This window comes from Aythya marila (genome assembly GCF_965140915.1).
Source record: "Aythya marila genome assembly, chromosome: 4".
Lineage (NCBI taxonomy): Eukaryota > Metazoa > Chordata > Aves > Anseriformes > Anatidae > Aythya > Aythya marila.
In genome coordinates, this window is record NC_139045.1 from 67,285,560 (window position 1) to 67,302,505 (window position 16,946).

A 16,946-nucleotide genomic window follows, 5' to 3' on the forward strand; every position below is an offset into this window, starting at 1 on the left:
AAGGCTGCAGCTCTGCCTCTGCCCGGATTACCGCCCTGCATGCTTCGCATTTCAACAGAAATAACCGGGATTATGCATCTTCTCTTTCAAATGACACGAAGGATGATCCTCCACAGAGGAATTTGCTATGGGTTTTTGGATTATGTCTAAAATGAAAGGACAGCCGGAACAAAGGAAAAAACTTTTGAAGCAAAACAAGGGCACGTCCAAATAAATCAGGCCAAATGAAATTGAGCTGGACCGGAGTAGTGTATCTGTTTGTACGGGAATTTTCTAAATCATGGGAAAATAGGTTGGAAGAGAAGAGGGTGCACCAGGACGACTCTCTCAGCCCTGTGATGGAAGCTCTACTTCCATCAAAACAAAAATTGTGAGTCTAGCTGGCCACCCAGAGCTCCTGATTCCAGATAGTATCCAGGACAGTATCTCCCCTGAAGTCAACCAACAACATATTTTACACCTGTGGAAGAGTTAGCCTAACATCTTGTCTGCATTTCAATCCTTTTTGTTAAAGCTAGTCCAACTCTACAAGAGCAGCTGTAGAGTTATTCAACCCAAGTGCTCCTTTGGTTAAAGTGTAGTCCTAAACATGGGAGGTAATGTACGAAGACACAGGCACACACATACAGAGCTGAGGTGAAGCATGAAAGAGCAGATCCTGAACTTGGCTATGGCAGTGTAAATGGGAAGGTTCCCCTGCACTTATCAAAATATTTACTTCAGGACAGAGTGGTGTAATTGGTGTAAATACCAGCCTTGGGTGTATTCACTGGTAGTTTCACTCCAGGATAACATCAAGGGAAAGCAAGTAAAGGCAGTGATGATTCTCCTGTTCATGCTGCTTGATAGTTATGAAATTTGTAGTGACGTAATGTTTCTTCAAAGGCAAATTCTGTATTTCCTATACCCATCAAGTCCAAACCATGAGTTGGTCTCCAGGCCATCCTCTGGTGCAGCAGTGCTCAGTACCCTCATTAAACTTGCAAAGAGCATTAACATCCCTTCCTTTCCTTCCTAGTCCAGGTCCCTCACTATATCACACCTACGCACTGCCAGACTTCCCCAGGGTATTCTGCATCCCTCCCCTCTTGTCCTGGAGCCCAGGACCAACTTCTACCTCTGAGAGATGCTTCTAAGCACACGGACAATTCACACCTCTCTGTAAGGAATCCTGCCCACCATTAACCAGGGAGTACCAAGTCCCTGCTTGTTCAGCCAATGTCTAAAGCCACCCAGCATTACCTCCCCACTCTCATGGGAAAAACACTCTGTGTTTGCTAGCAGTCACTTTGACTTCAGCTTCACCTCTCTGAAGCTCTGCTGAATGAGCAGGAGCCTTGTCTTGCCTTGTCTAACCGTATCTGCCCACAAAAACTTTCTGTTTCTGCCACCCACCTTTCCCAGGGGCTGCTCTTCCTCACAGCCCCCCCTGCAGTGGTGCCTCTTCCTCCTGCCTGCGCAGCCCACACAGCACTAATTCTCTAGTTCTTCTTTCCATATCAGTCCAAACATCTCTTAAAAAAAGAACTTGGTGTCTGGCTGTCTGACATTTTTTTCCAAATCAGGGTTTTGGCCACTCGTCCAAGATTTCCAGACGTTCAGCAGCCTGAGCAGTAATATTAACAGGCTGCCCAAGATCTGGAGGTCCCATACATAAGGGCATTGTGCATGTATGCCTATATATTTGTATAAATCTGAGCCATGCAGGCACAGCCTGGCCCATGTCCATGAAGGTGCTCACCTCGGGCGGATACTACACATGCTCTCCAAAGGATTTCCGGGGCAGGAAAGGCAGATCCTCTAGAAACCTGAACAAATATCTCCCAAAGGCAGCGATAAAGCTCCTGCTAATTTCAGGGGGTTTTGAACAAGCGCTCCAGGTATTGTTTCTGTGAGCTCTGGCTCTGTACTGCACAGTGCTAACATCTCCCTCCAGCAGAGCCTTTATACCCAAGCTTAACTTCACCCTGCAGCTAAAGGCTTGTTGGTAAAACTTTCTCTGGAAGTTGGCAGAAGTATTTTTCTGGATCGATGCCTCAAATGCTTGCTTAACACTAACTTGCAAGCAGCTTCAATGGGTTCAAGCAGACTCCCCACGTACACAGGGCATTCTGGGCCTGGAGAGAGTCCATGCTTCAGTCTTTGATCCTTCCCATCCCAGTTTGCACACTTCTCACTAGTCAGCCAAGGATGTTTTCTCCCCCCAGAATTTCACTTTTAACTGCTTTTCAGGTGCCTATAAAGCAGCTGAGACTCCCCCAAAAGTGCGATTAGGTTAGATTAATGGGATTCTTTTCACAATAAAATGGTATACTTTCCATGTTTAGAAGATCAGCATTATTCAGTTTGACTCCTGCCCTCTTCCCAGTTATTTTCCCCACCAAGTGAACTCTCCTCCCTTTGCTTGAAATACCCTTCAGCCATTTTGCCACTCCTCCCTTTAGAACTCAACATAAACTTTTACTCTTTAACCTATGGCTGGTGATCTGTTAAACCTTTTCCAAGTCCAAATACAGTGCCTGCTGCTTAAAAAAATAAATAAATACATACATACATACATAAGTAAATAAAATAGAACTATGCTTATAAATAAACAAACATCTCAATACTTTTATATTTAATTTTACAAAATCCTTAACGCTTCTAGAAATAAAGTATTTTCTTTGTAACAGCCTGCAATGATTCCATCCCTCTCTTTCTTTTCCTTTTCACTCTCACACACACAGCTCTTGCTTTCTGGAGAAGAACCAGTAACCAGGGAAAGGCCTTACTGGGGTTGTAGTACACTGACAGCCCTCATCAAGAGATGGGCTGGCAAGCCTTTCTTTTAGCAAACCACCCTACAGAGAGTAACAGCTGAAAATTAGCTGAAGAGTTGGAGACAGCTGCTCATGGGGCTGCCAGGACCACAGTGATGGGCAGGGAGCGGGACAGAGGTGGCACGAGGAACCCCTGGAGGAGCAGTGGGGAGAGGGGGAAGATGGAGGGCTCCCCAGTAAATCCATCCTCCACTGGGGAATTCCCTTTCCTGGCCAAATGGACTATCTTGGGTCCCAAAAGGACACAGGTCCTATAAGCCCTGTGTTTTTCTGTATAGGAGGAGCAGCAAGTGATGCCAGGGTGGTCTGGGACTCATTCACAGCAGTGAAGAAACAGCACAACAGAAACTCTACCCCCAAGACTTCAAAGAGAAAAGGAAAGGAAAAGGGCTGAAAGATCTGTTCTGAGAAGAAATGGAGTGGGGAAATAAAAGCAGTAAGGATGGGGAAAGACAAGAGAGAGGCAGGAACCCTCCTTTTAAATTCACTTTAGGGCAGAGCCCAGGGGCATTTCTCAGGTGCCGGAGAACCACTGGTGGGGCTGGACCTGAGTTGTGCCTGCCAGGATGCTCACTAACATGGAAATGCAAAGCATGGGGCTTGGCGAGCTGCTTCCTCAGTCACTGAAACAGCCTCCTGCCATCAGCCAGACACCACTGTGACACGGTTTCACTGGAGGATTAAAATAGTCATGAGTTACTGCTTCCAACACTTCACGCTCTGGGAGGACACCCATGAATAAGGAAGTGGAACCTTCATGACCTGACTCTTGCAAGCATGAACTGTCTATAAAGTCTGTGTTCATGTCTGGCACACTTGCATTACAAAGGCACATGCACTGCTGCTTGTTTTGGGTTAGGCCATTTGTCTCTGATCTACTGTTGATCTGTTTTAAAGCCAGGCTGGAAAATAATTTAAAGTTGTTAAGTTTAAAATGATGATGTTGCACACTGCTTAATTTGAGACTCTCAGGATGATTCAGCCAGCATTGGCTTCTCAAGTGCTCTGGTAGATTGTAATATGTTTGACAATGAGTCTCCTGACAGGATGGAGAAATCCCTGCAAGGGGATGGCAGAAAATGTCCTTTGTTTGAAAGTGAGAAGGGAACATATAAGGTTGTCCAGCCAGATTCCACAGACTAAACAAGACAGGTCACATCTGAAAGCAGTATCAAGGAGAACAGAGGAACATGATCAACATTTAGACACAGATCCAAAAATAGACACAGGGGCATCAAGTCTAATCAGTGCTACATACGATTTTTCAACGCCACCCTGTCACTGTATAAATTGAGGACTAGATGTGTATATTCCTTGCAAAATGAATGAGTTAGATGCCTCAAAATGAATGTCATATGCTGCCAAATGAGATCCCCAAGCAGCCAGCCCATGAAGCTGGGGAGACAGCCATGCTAGAGCCAGCCATCAAGGTAATGCTGAGGACAGGGATGCATGCTCCCCACAGGAATGCTTGGGACGTGGTGCTTTCACCCACTGTGTCACTTAGGAGTGACTTATATAGAAAGGAGATTTTGCCACAGATCTTGGCTTCTCGTTTTAGACAGACTTTCACAATGAGGTAATCATAGCACTTGAGTGGGGTGATCCACATGAAGCTGTAGCACTGCTTGGCTAAATAACCCTTTCATTCTCCCTTGGTTCTCTTGCAATGAAATATCTGTCCTCTTGTATTTTCTGAAGCAGCCCATAGCCCAAGAAAGACTGGTTTTGAAGGCCTACCCCTTACTCTGAGATCTTGAGGCAGGACAGCTGTAAAGCGATGGCTGTATGTTGTACACAGTGTGAAATGGTTCTGTACCTTCTAAAAAAATAATAATCAAAGAGACAGAAAATGTAGCTGATTAGATTAGGGAAAAACTAAAAGGCACCTCCAAAGCATGAGGGAGGAGAAGATGATCACCTCTGTGCTCAGCAGGAGCTCAGATTTCCATATTGGCTCTGCCATAATTTCTCTCCATGGCTTTGGGTTAGTCAACAGTGAATTAAAGACTCTGTGATATTCACAGCCTCGTGGTTATGAATATTCAATGGCTATGAATTCACAGCTATGGTTATGCAGAGTCACAGAGAGACCCCAGAAATGGCTAGTGTGAAGGCTTGTTCTATGTATACCAAATAAAAGCTGCACAGAAGGCACTTTCCCTTCCTGCTGTAGATGGCAAAGTAGGAAGCAGGTAAATGGTGTGACTAGGCAATGGTTTGCCTTACCTGTCTGCTCTTTGGAGAACAACTTGCAGTACCCCCATTTCCTGTCGCGGTCGTAGTTATGCGTTGTTGAACACCTGGAAGGAATTAGAGATGCAGCTTAGAGCAGCTTCAAACAGCATGGATGTTGCACCAGGTGAAGCAAGAGGACCCCTCACAATCACAGAGAATGAAGGGCAAGCATGGGAAGCTGTTTCACCCCGGCTGTTGTTGGAGCAATTTGTGCACAGAATATTGGGATTTTTGGCTTCAAATAAAGATCTTACAGAGAAGAAGATGCTTATGAGGGTTCACAGGCTTAGGGCTACTACAGACCACTGTGCCCCTCAAAACATTGCTTCATTATAGCCAGGCACCGTCTTTTTGCTCTCAGTCCAGAAAGGCCAAGAATATATTTTTACATTGAAACTACATGGCCTTTGCTCTTTGGCAATATGTAAATTCATACTTTTTTCCTAGTCAGCATCTGTTTCATTCAAACTCTCTGAACACCAGAGGAAAATATATGCCTTTTTGTTGTTGTTAAAGATGCTCTGCCCCATCTGTTTCAAATTAAATACAGACTAAGAATGAGATGTGGAAGCAGAACCTAAGATCCCCAATGAATCCTCCAGAAAAAGGAAAATTAAAAAAAAAAAAAATCTGCTTTCTATTTCTAAGACTAGAAAACAAAAGACAGAAATAAAAACCAAAACCAAAGCCAATAAATTATGTCTCCTTTATTCATTACAGAACAAGCCAAACAGGACCCAACCCATTTCTGATGGCTGCCAGTTACCTTTAATAATCTGCAGAGGCAGAAGACTGTCCGCAGAGGGACTTTCTCCTGGCTTGCAGCAGCAAACATATTTTACACTCAGTTCCTTTAAAGTATTTCTAATTTTTAGTTTGCCTGACAAAATGAGGAAATAACTGACGTATGGGTGGTTTCCAAAGGCACGGATAAACCCTCTCCTTTCTGCAGAGCAGCACGTTGAATCCTGCACCCTACACTGCCTATGAGAACCCTACCAAGGCACCATCCGGGCAGACTTTGACGGTCATTTAGTCTGTGCACTTTTGCCTTTATCTGTCTGTTGCCTCCAAGACTCATAGCACTCTCACGAGCACTAAGTTCATATTCCCCTCTTGAAGAGGTAGACTTACTTATAGGTTTCCCCAAGGTCATGCAGGGAGTACATGACTGAATCAAGCCTGAACCCCAGAGGTCCACGTCCTGTCCCAATATTCCATCCACCAAAACATCCTCCCTAGCTGGACATGGCCCTAAGGGACACAGTTTAGGAACATGGTTTAGTGATAGGGCTCAGTAGGTCAATTAATGGTTGGACTTAATGAACTTGAAAGTCTTTTCCAACCTAAACCATCAAATGGTTCTATGGTTCTGTAATAAATATTAGCTGTACCATCTGTCACCACATAGGGAAATGTGTGGCTACAGGGCATTGGAAGAAATAGAGGTTTTCTTTATTTAACACGTCAGATAATCTGTTTTTATTATTTGCATTTTCATTATACTTTGAACACTCGTGTTATCAAATTATCTTTCCACTCCAGGACCCTAGAAGCTAGGTCAAAATTTTATTGTAGAGCACATCTGTGTTTTTTAACTGCCCTACCTTTCTTCTTAACTAGATGCTATGTGGTATTTAAAATGCTTTGGTTCCTATGGAGATTCTGAATAGGCCACGCATGTTAAGTTAGTTGACCTCAATCATATAAGGTGCATAAAAAGAAAGGTGCTTAGTATTCTAATGCAAAATAACTCAGCATGTTCTTAAAGATGCTGCTTTCTCACAGGCATTAAGGTCCCTGCAATTCTGCGGGGAGTTGATGGAAATTTCCCTGTGCTCTTTTGGTGGCAAGTGGATCATCATGCTCTTTTAAAGGATGGTCGACAGCACATGAAGATTGCAGTGAGTTAAGTGCTTCTCAGCAGTGTGTTACTTGTGTTACTGTTGGCAAAATGGCCTCAGACTTCACATTTCATTTGTGCCAGTAATGATGGGGAAGGAGAGTTTTCTGAATGACATAATTATTGATTTAGCAGAGTGGTGTTACACTGAGCAGCATGGGGGAGGCAAATGGAAAAGGTTCCGTATACATCTAAAAGTAGAACTAACTGAGTATTTGTCATAAAGAATTGGAGCAAATTCCTGTCATTAGGGGGAAAAATTATACAAAAAGTAATACTCTCTGGACTCTGTCCAGCAGGTGTCACATTAGAAGCAAATAGAGAGCTCAATTTTTTTCTTCATAAAGGTTTGTTGTGTGTTTGTTTTTTTTTTTGTCGTAAGAGGTCCTGCCTTTGCTTCTTCCAGTGGCTTCCTGCAACCCACTGGTTCTCTCACCTAATGCTCTTCACAATCTGTCCCCTCATTCCTTATCATCCCACAGTGACTATGACTACGAAGGCGTTGATCATGCCCTGGGCTGCCAGGCTGCCTCCTCAGTGCCAGGCTTCCTACACATTCATATAAGTTTTTTATATTCTGCCACGTTTCTCTTACTGTTTGGGACAAGCTCTGCACATCCTCAAAGCTACCTCACTATTCTCCCTCCTTTCCTTTTTTCATATCTGTTATTCACTGGGAGGCTTTCCAAAAGTGTGGTAACATTTTGGTCTTTCACAGGATGTTGCCTCCAGCTGTCAGACCAGCCAATATCAGCTTATTTTTTCTTTGTGCTGGTTTTACTTATGCCCGCTCTCAAAATTTATGGGATAACAAGTGTCTTTACATCAGCCTGTCACATAAAATTGTTAACAAAAAAGTGAAAACTTAAATACACAGATATTGAATTACACCAGAATCAGTAGTACACTATTACTAGGGGTTGATTAAACCAATACTTTAACCTATGTGTGATAAACAACACGGAACAGAACCAGGAATGGACAGACAAAATGGTGGACCACAGATGTGGCCTAACTGATAGGTAGAACAAATGGAAGAAAGGCTATTTTATCCATTGTTTTATCTATTGGGAGCATTTTGGGAGCCTTAATAATAAAACCTTTTGGAGACCACACAAAGCACCGAGCTGGAGCCAGATAGGTGGAAGGAAAGAGCTTCGTGGTCATGTCTGGTGCTATCACTGTGTTCAAGGCCTGGAGGTTCCCTCTGGCCTCCTTAGGCATTGTCCCAGCCATGAGAGATAGCCTGACTTTGCCAAATACCACCAAAGCAACCACCGCCAGCACCAGCAGAAACCAAAGCCTGATGATTGGTGTCTCCTGGCTCACCCTGCATATCCTTCTTCTTTTGTCAACTACCATAAACCCTCCAGCTTGAAATTCATTACCTTTTGTCTTCTGCCAGCTGGACAAAAAGCCCTCTTTTGAGGATTTGAGCCCTGAGATCTCAGGGGAGCTCATCCCACCACTAGCAAAAGGGACAGGGTTCAGCAGCAGCCCTGCAGCCACAGGATCTAATCAGTTCAGACCAGCCACATTTGCTCTCACAGGTGTCCCTGGCACTTGCACCCCCATTTTGTCCATCCCTACATTGTTTTGTGTTTCTGGAGGTGGGAATGAGCTTCATCACCAGTTCCAGCATTTTTTTTCCTCTAACACAAAAGGCGAATTTACATGACATCTTTAGTACCTGGTAAGAGAATGCTAAATAGGAATTTATCTGTGAAAACAGATTATAATTAAAGGGGAATGCAATACAGGATGCTGTTAAAGGAAGTTTGTTATTTGAATACTGCAATTATTTTGTCTTCTTTCCTGTGTTTTCGATAAATATTTATAAAGATACAATGTTGTTTGTTGCACTCAGAATTAAGTAGGGAGAGGTTACTGCAGTCAGAACTCTGACTTATGTTGAAATGTTTAATGCTAGAAATCATCAAGGTCATGTCTGATCTTCTTAACACTTTTAGCCCTTTTAATCAACATCTCAGCTTTCATAAGTGAGATATTCTGCATTGTGTTAAGATAGACACTGCTCTTAAATGCTTTCTGAAGCAGGACTGTCTTTTTATTAAACCTAACATCACGGGTTAGTGCATTATACCTGCTTCATAGGAAGTATAAGAATGCACGTAACAAAACTAAAGCCAGTGGAAGCAGGCTTTGGCTCACAGTCTAGCCTTGAGTCAAGCCTTAAGGTTTGACCTGAGGAGTAAGAACATGTACTCATTAAGTGCATACTCCAGAACTCTCTTGGTCTTGATCAAGCACAGAAAGCCAATTATTACAGAGAACCCTTGCAGACTAAGCAAAATATCTAAAAAGGAGCAATTTCTCCTGGTCTGGTCTCATTCCCAAAAGGCAGGTGGCTCCCAGCCTCCCACCATCTCCATCCTTGCTTGCAGCTCATGGACAGGCAGCAGCAGGAAGGAGCTAAGCCTTGTCCTCACCTGTCTGTCCCCTGGGACCAGTTCTTCACCATCAGCCCACACGGGGTTGATGCCAGCACACACAAACATGCACAGAGCACATTTCCCAACAGTTCCTCAGGGCTCTGTTCCTGGCATCTGCGTGCCTGAAGTCACACACTGCATTGCTTTTATCTTATGAAAGAAGAGTAAACACTGGCCAGAAGGTCAACCATGGGGTTAAATGGCCTGTCAAAACCAAACAGCTCCAGCTGCCCTCCTCATCTACCCACTTGTAAATGGCTTTTAAAAAAAATAGGAAGCACAACTGCGAAGTGTCCAAGGTCAGCTCTAAAGTATGCTTTAACCTTGGATCCCATACATTCACGGGTTTTCCATTTCTGTAGCCTAACTGGCTAAAAACAAATACACAGAGTGTCACGTATTAACAAGACTCATCTTAAACATTGCATGAGATTAAATTGGTCCAAAGGTCAAGCTCATTGTGGCTGCAGTCCATCAAGGACAGGTTTCACACTAGAAAATTATTCCAGTTCCCTTCCTTTAGTTCTTGAATCCTTGAGGTGTTTCTTGTCTGGATTGTATCTTTGGATGCTGAGGACAATCAGATGTGCTCTCCTAACCTGAAGCTCTGTGTCCATTTGCAACACATTGTGTTGTTTGTATTACACCTGCCCTTGCACTTGAAACAGATGTGCCATCAGAAAGACAATAAAGATCCTAAAAATAAAAAAAAATAGTGCAGCATAAAACCTGCAAGTTCTGTCCTGCATGGGCCAGCAATACACACTCCACAAAACATCTTCATCCTGAAAATGTGTATGTATGTGCCTTTCACATAGGTCATCTGTGCATATATTCTCACGTTACTGGTGCCCATATACTCCCTGCTTTGATGCCTTTGGTTTCTGTTAATACACTCATTAGACAGGTTTGTCTGCAAGTTAGTCTTGTTTATTCAGTGCTTGCTGCAGTAGGGTTCCCACCTGACTGCCCTTAACCTTAAATGAATAATGAATACTAACAACTTCCACATGTGAAAGAACAACCTTTGCTCAAAACTAGGAGACCTGGTCTTAAACATACTAGTAGAATAAATCTCTACTCAGGAGTAATGCACCATGCAAAAGGAGTCTGGTGCCAATCAGAATAGAAATTAGAGATACGGGGGAAAAAGTCAACTTCCCTCAAAAATCAGCTTGTCCCTGCTGCACTACAAGTACAGCCCACACAAATCAACCAATTTCTTAACAAAGTGTCACTTCTTACAGGTGGTCATCTCTCTCCTTTGGCCTTCAGCAGAGGGTTGCTGTCTGGTAGTGGCTCATTCTGTACCAGCTCTCCTCACTGATAGAATTGCAATTCCAATCTGAAGGCCAAGGAAAAAAAACATTTCTGCAGTTGTTGAGATTTATGTGGTTTTAAGGACCCCACAACTGGGTTCACCCCCCTTTGTGCACGACTATTGGTCCAAGGACCATGAGTATCAGCAGTGGAACAGCATTGCCCTCAGTGGGCGCAAGAATGAGCCCATTTTAGTTACTACAAAAATAAGATTAAAATACCAAAAGCATGACACTTTCATTTGAACATTGTCTTCATTTGTGAACAACATTAACTTACCATTTCTTTCGGGAAAATATATTTGATAAACAAGAGTGGTAAAGCCTTCCGCCATACCGGAAAGGAAATTTGCATAAATTTCCATCCTCCGTAAACACTGCAATACAAGAATAAAAACCTCATCATGCACATGAACACCAGCCCACAGGTATATATACACGTATTGTATGTTATTATATGAAATTGTAAAGATAGATAACTTCAAGTTTTTCAGCTGTGCTTTGGATTCTGTGTCTTTGCAACTTCTAGTGCATAAGAAGAGGCCAAAAATCCTACATAATGACTAAGTCAACAGAGAGTAATGGGCTATGTGGTAAAGATCACAGATCATTTCAAGCTCAAAATACATTACAATTTCTGGTACAGCAAATGCCAATTATATTCATTAATCGCAATTATCATTTCTAATTATGGAGTATTGTAATAGCATATTAAATTGATTTCTGAAGTAGTATCCTTTCAGGCTACCTTTCACTTTGTAATATCTGTTTAAAACAATTGAGGCACCAGGCAGTACAAACTGAAATAGAAACAGCCAGGGGAAAGAAGGTTTTAAAGGTTGTAGGGAAAGGTTAGGGGGTGACGGATAATTCTGTATCCCTTTGGGATAAATGGAGATAAATCAATGGGACTGGTGTGTGAAAAGGGCAAGTTTTACATTTGCCAAGTCAGCGATAGTTTTGTAAGGATGGGTGGTGGGAGTCTAACAGAAAAAAATCCTTCAAGATGAATGTTGAGAATGAAAGAGACTGAAGATAAAAAAAGACAATGGAAAACTGTCAGAGCTTATTTAACCATTAAACTAAAAGCAATCCATTCTGAGAACCAGGAGCATGAATGGGAAGCCAACAGCTGTTGTAGGTGAGAAATGGGGCGTACAACCAAGCCTGCAGCACAGCATGTTTCCATTTCTTGGTGACGACGTGCAATCACTCCATGTCCTGAGCTTACCCTGCAGTTATGGCTGGGGTTCCTGCACACTCTTGCAATATCTGTTAACCATTTCAAGCCCTATCATATTATCTCAAAGAGCTGCTGAGGCCAGTTGTTAGCACTATGGAAAAAAAAATAACCCAGCCTGGTGGTCCTAGCCCTTTTTGGCCAATTGGAATTACAGTCACCCCATCACTTCTGCATTGCCACTGCAAAATAGCTTCCACAAGACCCTTTGCTATCACTTTTTGAAATGTGGTTTTCAAATTTATTTGAAAATTATCTGAACGAATTGAGCAAATGTTCAGATATTTACCTTAGCTGTATGATAGTTCCTGTTATATGTAGCAAGGACAGTTGTGAAAACACATCCATCCAGAAGACATATTTCATCCCATAGGTCGTTAAAGACTGTTCTAAAATGTAAAGGCACCACTAATGGTCCAATTCATATAATCCATAATGGCAAAAATGCAGGGCAATAAAAGCTTTAAAACTGGAAGTCTGCAATGCCCGCACACAGCCAGGACATCTGATTTTTAATGTGCCATCTAAATAAAGGCAGTGCAGCAAATTGCATGGTACTCAAACCCTCGTCTCACACAGAGATCAAGAGCTGTGGCAGAAATTGAACCCATACATACAAAGAGTTCATGTACTTTAAAATGCAGGGCAGACACAGCTCTGATTAAAATAAAGGGAGTTGCACATCTACAGCCTGACCGTGTTGTGAGAAAACATAAGTCACACCAGCTCAAAAAAATGAAAATCCCATCAGCACCTTCGCATTAATCCCCACCTGAAGGGAAATTATCTTAGATGCCTGAGCTAATCCCAAATTCACCTCTACGCAGACATTAATATTGTCATAACCATTCCATAATCCTTATTCATGTTGAAACAAAGACAGGCTTACTACCAGCTTGCACAGCATGGATGCAGACAGGCAGATCGTTCTTACTGTCATGAAACCTATTGGATTTGACTTTGTACCTTGTGGGTGAGTGAACTCATGTTTTGAGCCTCTTCCTGCCCCAGATTTGTAGTGCTACAAAGAGAAAAAGAGAACGTGGATTGGAGAGAGAAATTCACTCTGGGAACCATCCTGTAGAGACAAACATGCTTTCCAAGGTGCCCTCAAGCTGTGTTTCTCTCAGTTTTTCTGCAAAGATCTCATTATTTGCACCTGATTTTAGCTGGGGGCACAACCTGATGAACCAGGGTAAGTAAACACTGGCTAGTGAAAGGTCTCTGTTAAACCAGAACCCAGCACAGTACAAAAAAGTCTGAAGCCCTGCTCCATTATATCTTTCTACTGCCAAGAGACAAGAGACACATGCCCTGTTTCTCTGCAGAACACGTGCATTTTGGGGCCAACTGACAGTTACAAATAATATCTTTTTTTTTTAAATAATAAAAAACAAAGTCAAAAATTTGATTTTTTTCTTCCATTTAGCTGTATCCCCCAGGACATTAGCTAAAAACCAACCTCTGCTTTATCTGGGTTCACCAATCAGCAAGCAAAGATCACTAGGCTGAGCTGATTTGAAGCCACAGGAAATAATAAAAAAGGTAATAGACCTAAAATGCTGCTGCTACCAAAGCTGCTGACAGCTGAACCATAGAAAGATAAAAATATAATGAAAGCAGTCAAGGAAGCAGCACATGATGAACATAGAGCAGTGCAGAAAATGTAGTAAGCAAGCAGTAAAGCCAAGCTGTTGCTAAGATATATAGGTAGGCTTGAACAGTTCTGGGGAAGAAACAATTTTAGCACTCACCCTCTGTGCTAATTCTGTCTGCACTGGGAAGTCCCTGATGGCTTCAGCCAAGGCTGATCTTTGTCCCTGGCACTGTGAATGTCCCTCTCTGCTCCAACCTACAACATCTACAGAAATACTTCTGCACTTCACTTGGACAGTCAGGATTATAGCATCAGTTAAGAAAACCTGAGCTAGTTTTAATCTAGCTGGTGATAAAAGACTAACCGTGACACACGCAAGTGTGGGTGAGAGCTATCAGCTAGGCCATGGTGGATGCCGGGCCACAGCAGGGTTCGAGCAAACTGGCAAAGTCAAGCTGGCATGGACATGCATTGCCACAGCTGCCTTGCAGATATTCCCCAAAAAGGACACAAAACGTGTTTAAAACACTGACAGGCATGGCATGAAAACAGCAATAGGAGGAGATAGTTGCCATCATGTTGTTACCAGCTAGCAGCGAAGCCTGGTGGGGTAGCACTCTCTTTCCATGCTATTGCAGGTACCTGCTTGCACCAACACACTTCTGAGATGCGTTTTTAAAGTATTACAACTTTAGTAGTCCCTACTCCCCCTCACTCTTGCCCCTAGCAAGCATGCATGTAAGCAATTGCTTTAAATGTATAGGGACAAGCCATCCTACAGGCCCCTGGTTAGTCAGCATTGCTGAGAGCCCTGATCTAACAAACCCATTTCGTGTTTCACTCGAAGCACTCTTCCTTTCCGTCTGGCCAGCGGCATCACTCATTCAGCCCCTGGGCAACATCGTCCTGCCAGGCAGCACGTAGGAGATCAGCCACTCCAAAGCAGAGGAATCACACTTACCATCCTCAAACAGTCACCACTCAGAGCCAGAGCCAAGACAAGAGTGAAAGCAGCATAGGCTTTCATCTTCACTCTCCTCTCACAAAGGTTTTTCCTGGCAGAAGGAAGCTTCCAGGGCTGGGCTGAAGCAGGAGGGTGAATCAGCAAGGAACTTTCGCAAGGCACTGTAATTTACTTGACTTTAGGGTATTTTAGTTTTCTAAGTAAGCAGAGCTCTTATCGTTAATCATTAATGCCTTTGTGGGTAGATGGGAATGCCATGGAGTGAGATACCCTGCCTAAACCACAAGGAGCAAAGAGGTTACAAAGTGCCTGTCCCTCTAATAGACAGCAGTATCCTCCCTTCCCTCCCCTGGGCTCATAAAATAGCTAAGGACACCTCGAGAGCAGCTGATCCAATGTTGCCTGTAACAGAAATCATTTAGCACCCAGACACTTCCCATCTTCCCTTCACGAGCTAATTAAAAGCACGGTATAGCAATAACAGGGAGCTCCCAACAAGCCCACTCAGGAAACGACATTGCATTGCAAAATATGGAACAGATCAATGCCAGTATCAGACAGAGGAATTACTCATTAACAGATGGTTACCTGCCCAGCTGTGACTTACAACAACAGCCCTGCAGAGCAACAGACTGGGAAAACTAAAAGGAGAGAGAACACACAGCACTGACAAAACAGTCGGTGTACCAAAAATCTCCCTTCTGCAGCCACCTGAGCAAAGCCATCTGTCTGGCAAGTGCTTGCCCACGATAGCTGCACAGAAGCTCTTCTAATTGGGATGCAGAGTATTGCTAAAACTGAGATTTCGCCAGTGGAGGCTGTTCCAGCCCCACCTTGCCCCACAACCAAAATCCACAGGTTTGGCTGGTATAACTGTGCCTGTGCTGGAGGCTCTTGCCAGCCATCTGCTGTCAATCAGGGACCACACCTCTTCACACCCTACATCCACAGAGCCACAGCAGTAGAAGGAATAACATGGCCCTTGCTTAAGTTTTGCTCTGCCCTTAGAAGTTTCACCGGCACAGCTATGGAAGTGGCGTGATTTTTTCTTTTACCCCAACACGACAATGGCATTAAGGCCCTGGGACTGAGAGGCACGATTTTTCTATGATGGTTTATCATGTTGGAGGGAATTTCCACTGGATGTGCTATCACGCTGCTGTGTCTGTCATCACAGTAATAGCTCCTGTTAGTACAATTATGCAGATATAGAATTATAGACAAAACTTTCCTACTGTCAGTAAGGCTTCAAACAGCAGGAACCACATAAATTTTAAACTGTCTCCTTCAAAATTTAGCAAAGAGCAAACAAGCAGAAAAAGATTATGCCATTATGCATTGTTTGTTGCCTGAAGATTTGAAATTAAAAAAAAAAAAAGCTTTAGAGTGGACTCACAGAACAGATCTGTCTAATTTTTCCTCTTTTTACAAATAGGAAATGAGAGGCAGAGACAGTCTGGTCTGTCTGGAGACACCTAGCAAAGCTGGCACACAGGTTTCCACTTCCTACCCTCATTCTTGACTTAGGTCATTACACTTCCATCTAGTAATTCCTATCCAATGACCTGTAGACATCTCTTAGCATCTATGCTCCTAAAATTGTGGAGGGGTGGAGGGGGGACAGGGGAGCCATTGGTTAGTATTCCATCCAAAGTCCCCAAAAGCTCTGCAGAAAGAGAGAAGAGTGAGGCCTGGACAGCAAGAGAAGAAGGAAGATGCTTCTTTAACACTCAAAATCTCCTTCCATCCTTTTCCAGAATAAAAACCATCTACTTCTGGGACCAAAAGCATTTCAGTGGTGACCAAGACAGGTTGTAGGAAAGCTTTTTCATATATCTAAAAGGAAGAAAGTAGAAAAATAAATTATTTGTCCCCCTTCAGTGTGTCTGCTCCTGGTTGCTGTTTGGTGGCACTGAACTACAAGCAAGAATTGCAGAACATCTTTCTGGGGAGTCACAACTCTTAGCTTTTGGCTGAAACTGGTTCCTTAATAAAAGGAAAAGGAAGAATCAACACCAGGGATGTTGCAGGCAGAAAGCAAAAGAAGACATCAAAGCAAGCAGTTGCCATGGCTGCTTCCAGGAGCCGCCCAAGGAGCATCACCATGTAATGGGAATCACCTCTGAGCTCTGAATCACCCAACAGTGATTTCAGGGTTCAGACAGATATGAACCACCAAAAAAACCCAACTACTATAGGAACACTGCCTGCATTGATTCACAGAATCACAGAATTTCTAGGTTGGAAGAGACCTCAAGATCATCGAGTCCAACCTCTACCTAACGCTAACAATCCCCACTAAACCATATCCCTAAGCTCTACAGAGATTCAGCAGAGAGGTGTCTGAGCAGATCTTACTGCCAGAGAGAAAAAAAAATTTAAATTACATTAAGTGATTAGTGACCCTATGGGT

The 16,946-nt window shown here is 43.2% G+C and overlaps 1 protein-coding gene across 1 annotated transcript in view; it reads right to left on the reverse strand.

Moving 5' to 3' along the window:
• Positions 1 to 14,680, reverse strand: part of HGFAC (HGF activator) — a 42,718-nt gene extending 28,038 nt beyond the window's left edge. Inside the window, exons 1-4 of the mRNA XM_082759629.1 lie at positions 14,531 to 14,680; positions 12,939 to 12,993; positions 11,013 to 11,109; positions 5,049 to 5,122 (exon numbers count right to left, since the gene is read on the reverse strand). Coding sequence (XP_082615755.1) covers positions 5,049 to 5,122; positions 11,013 to 11,109; positions 12,939 to 12,993; positions 14,531 to 14,596 — 292 coding nt within the window. The 5' untranslated portion in view covers positions 14,597 to 14,680. The remainder of the gene's footprint in view (positions 1 to 5,048; positions 5,123 to 11,012; positions 11,110 to 12,938; positions 12,994 to 14,530) is intronic.
• Between the last annotated feature and the right edge of the window lie 2,266 nt (positions 14,681 to 16,946).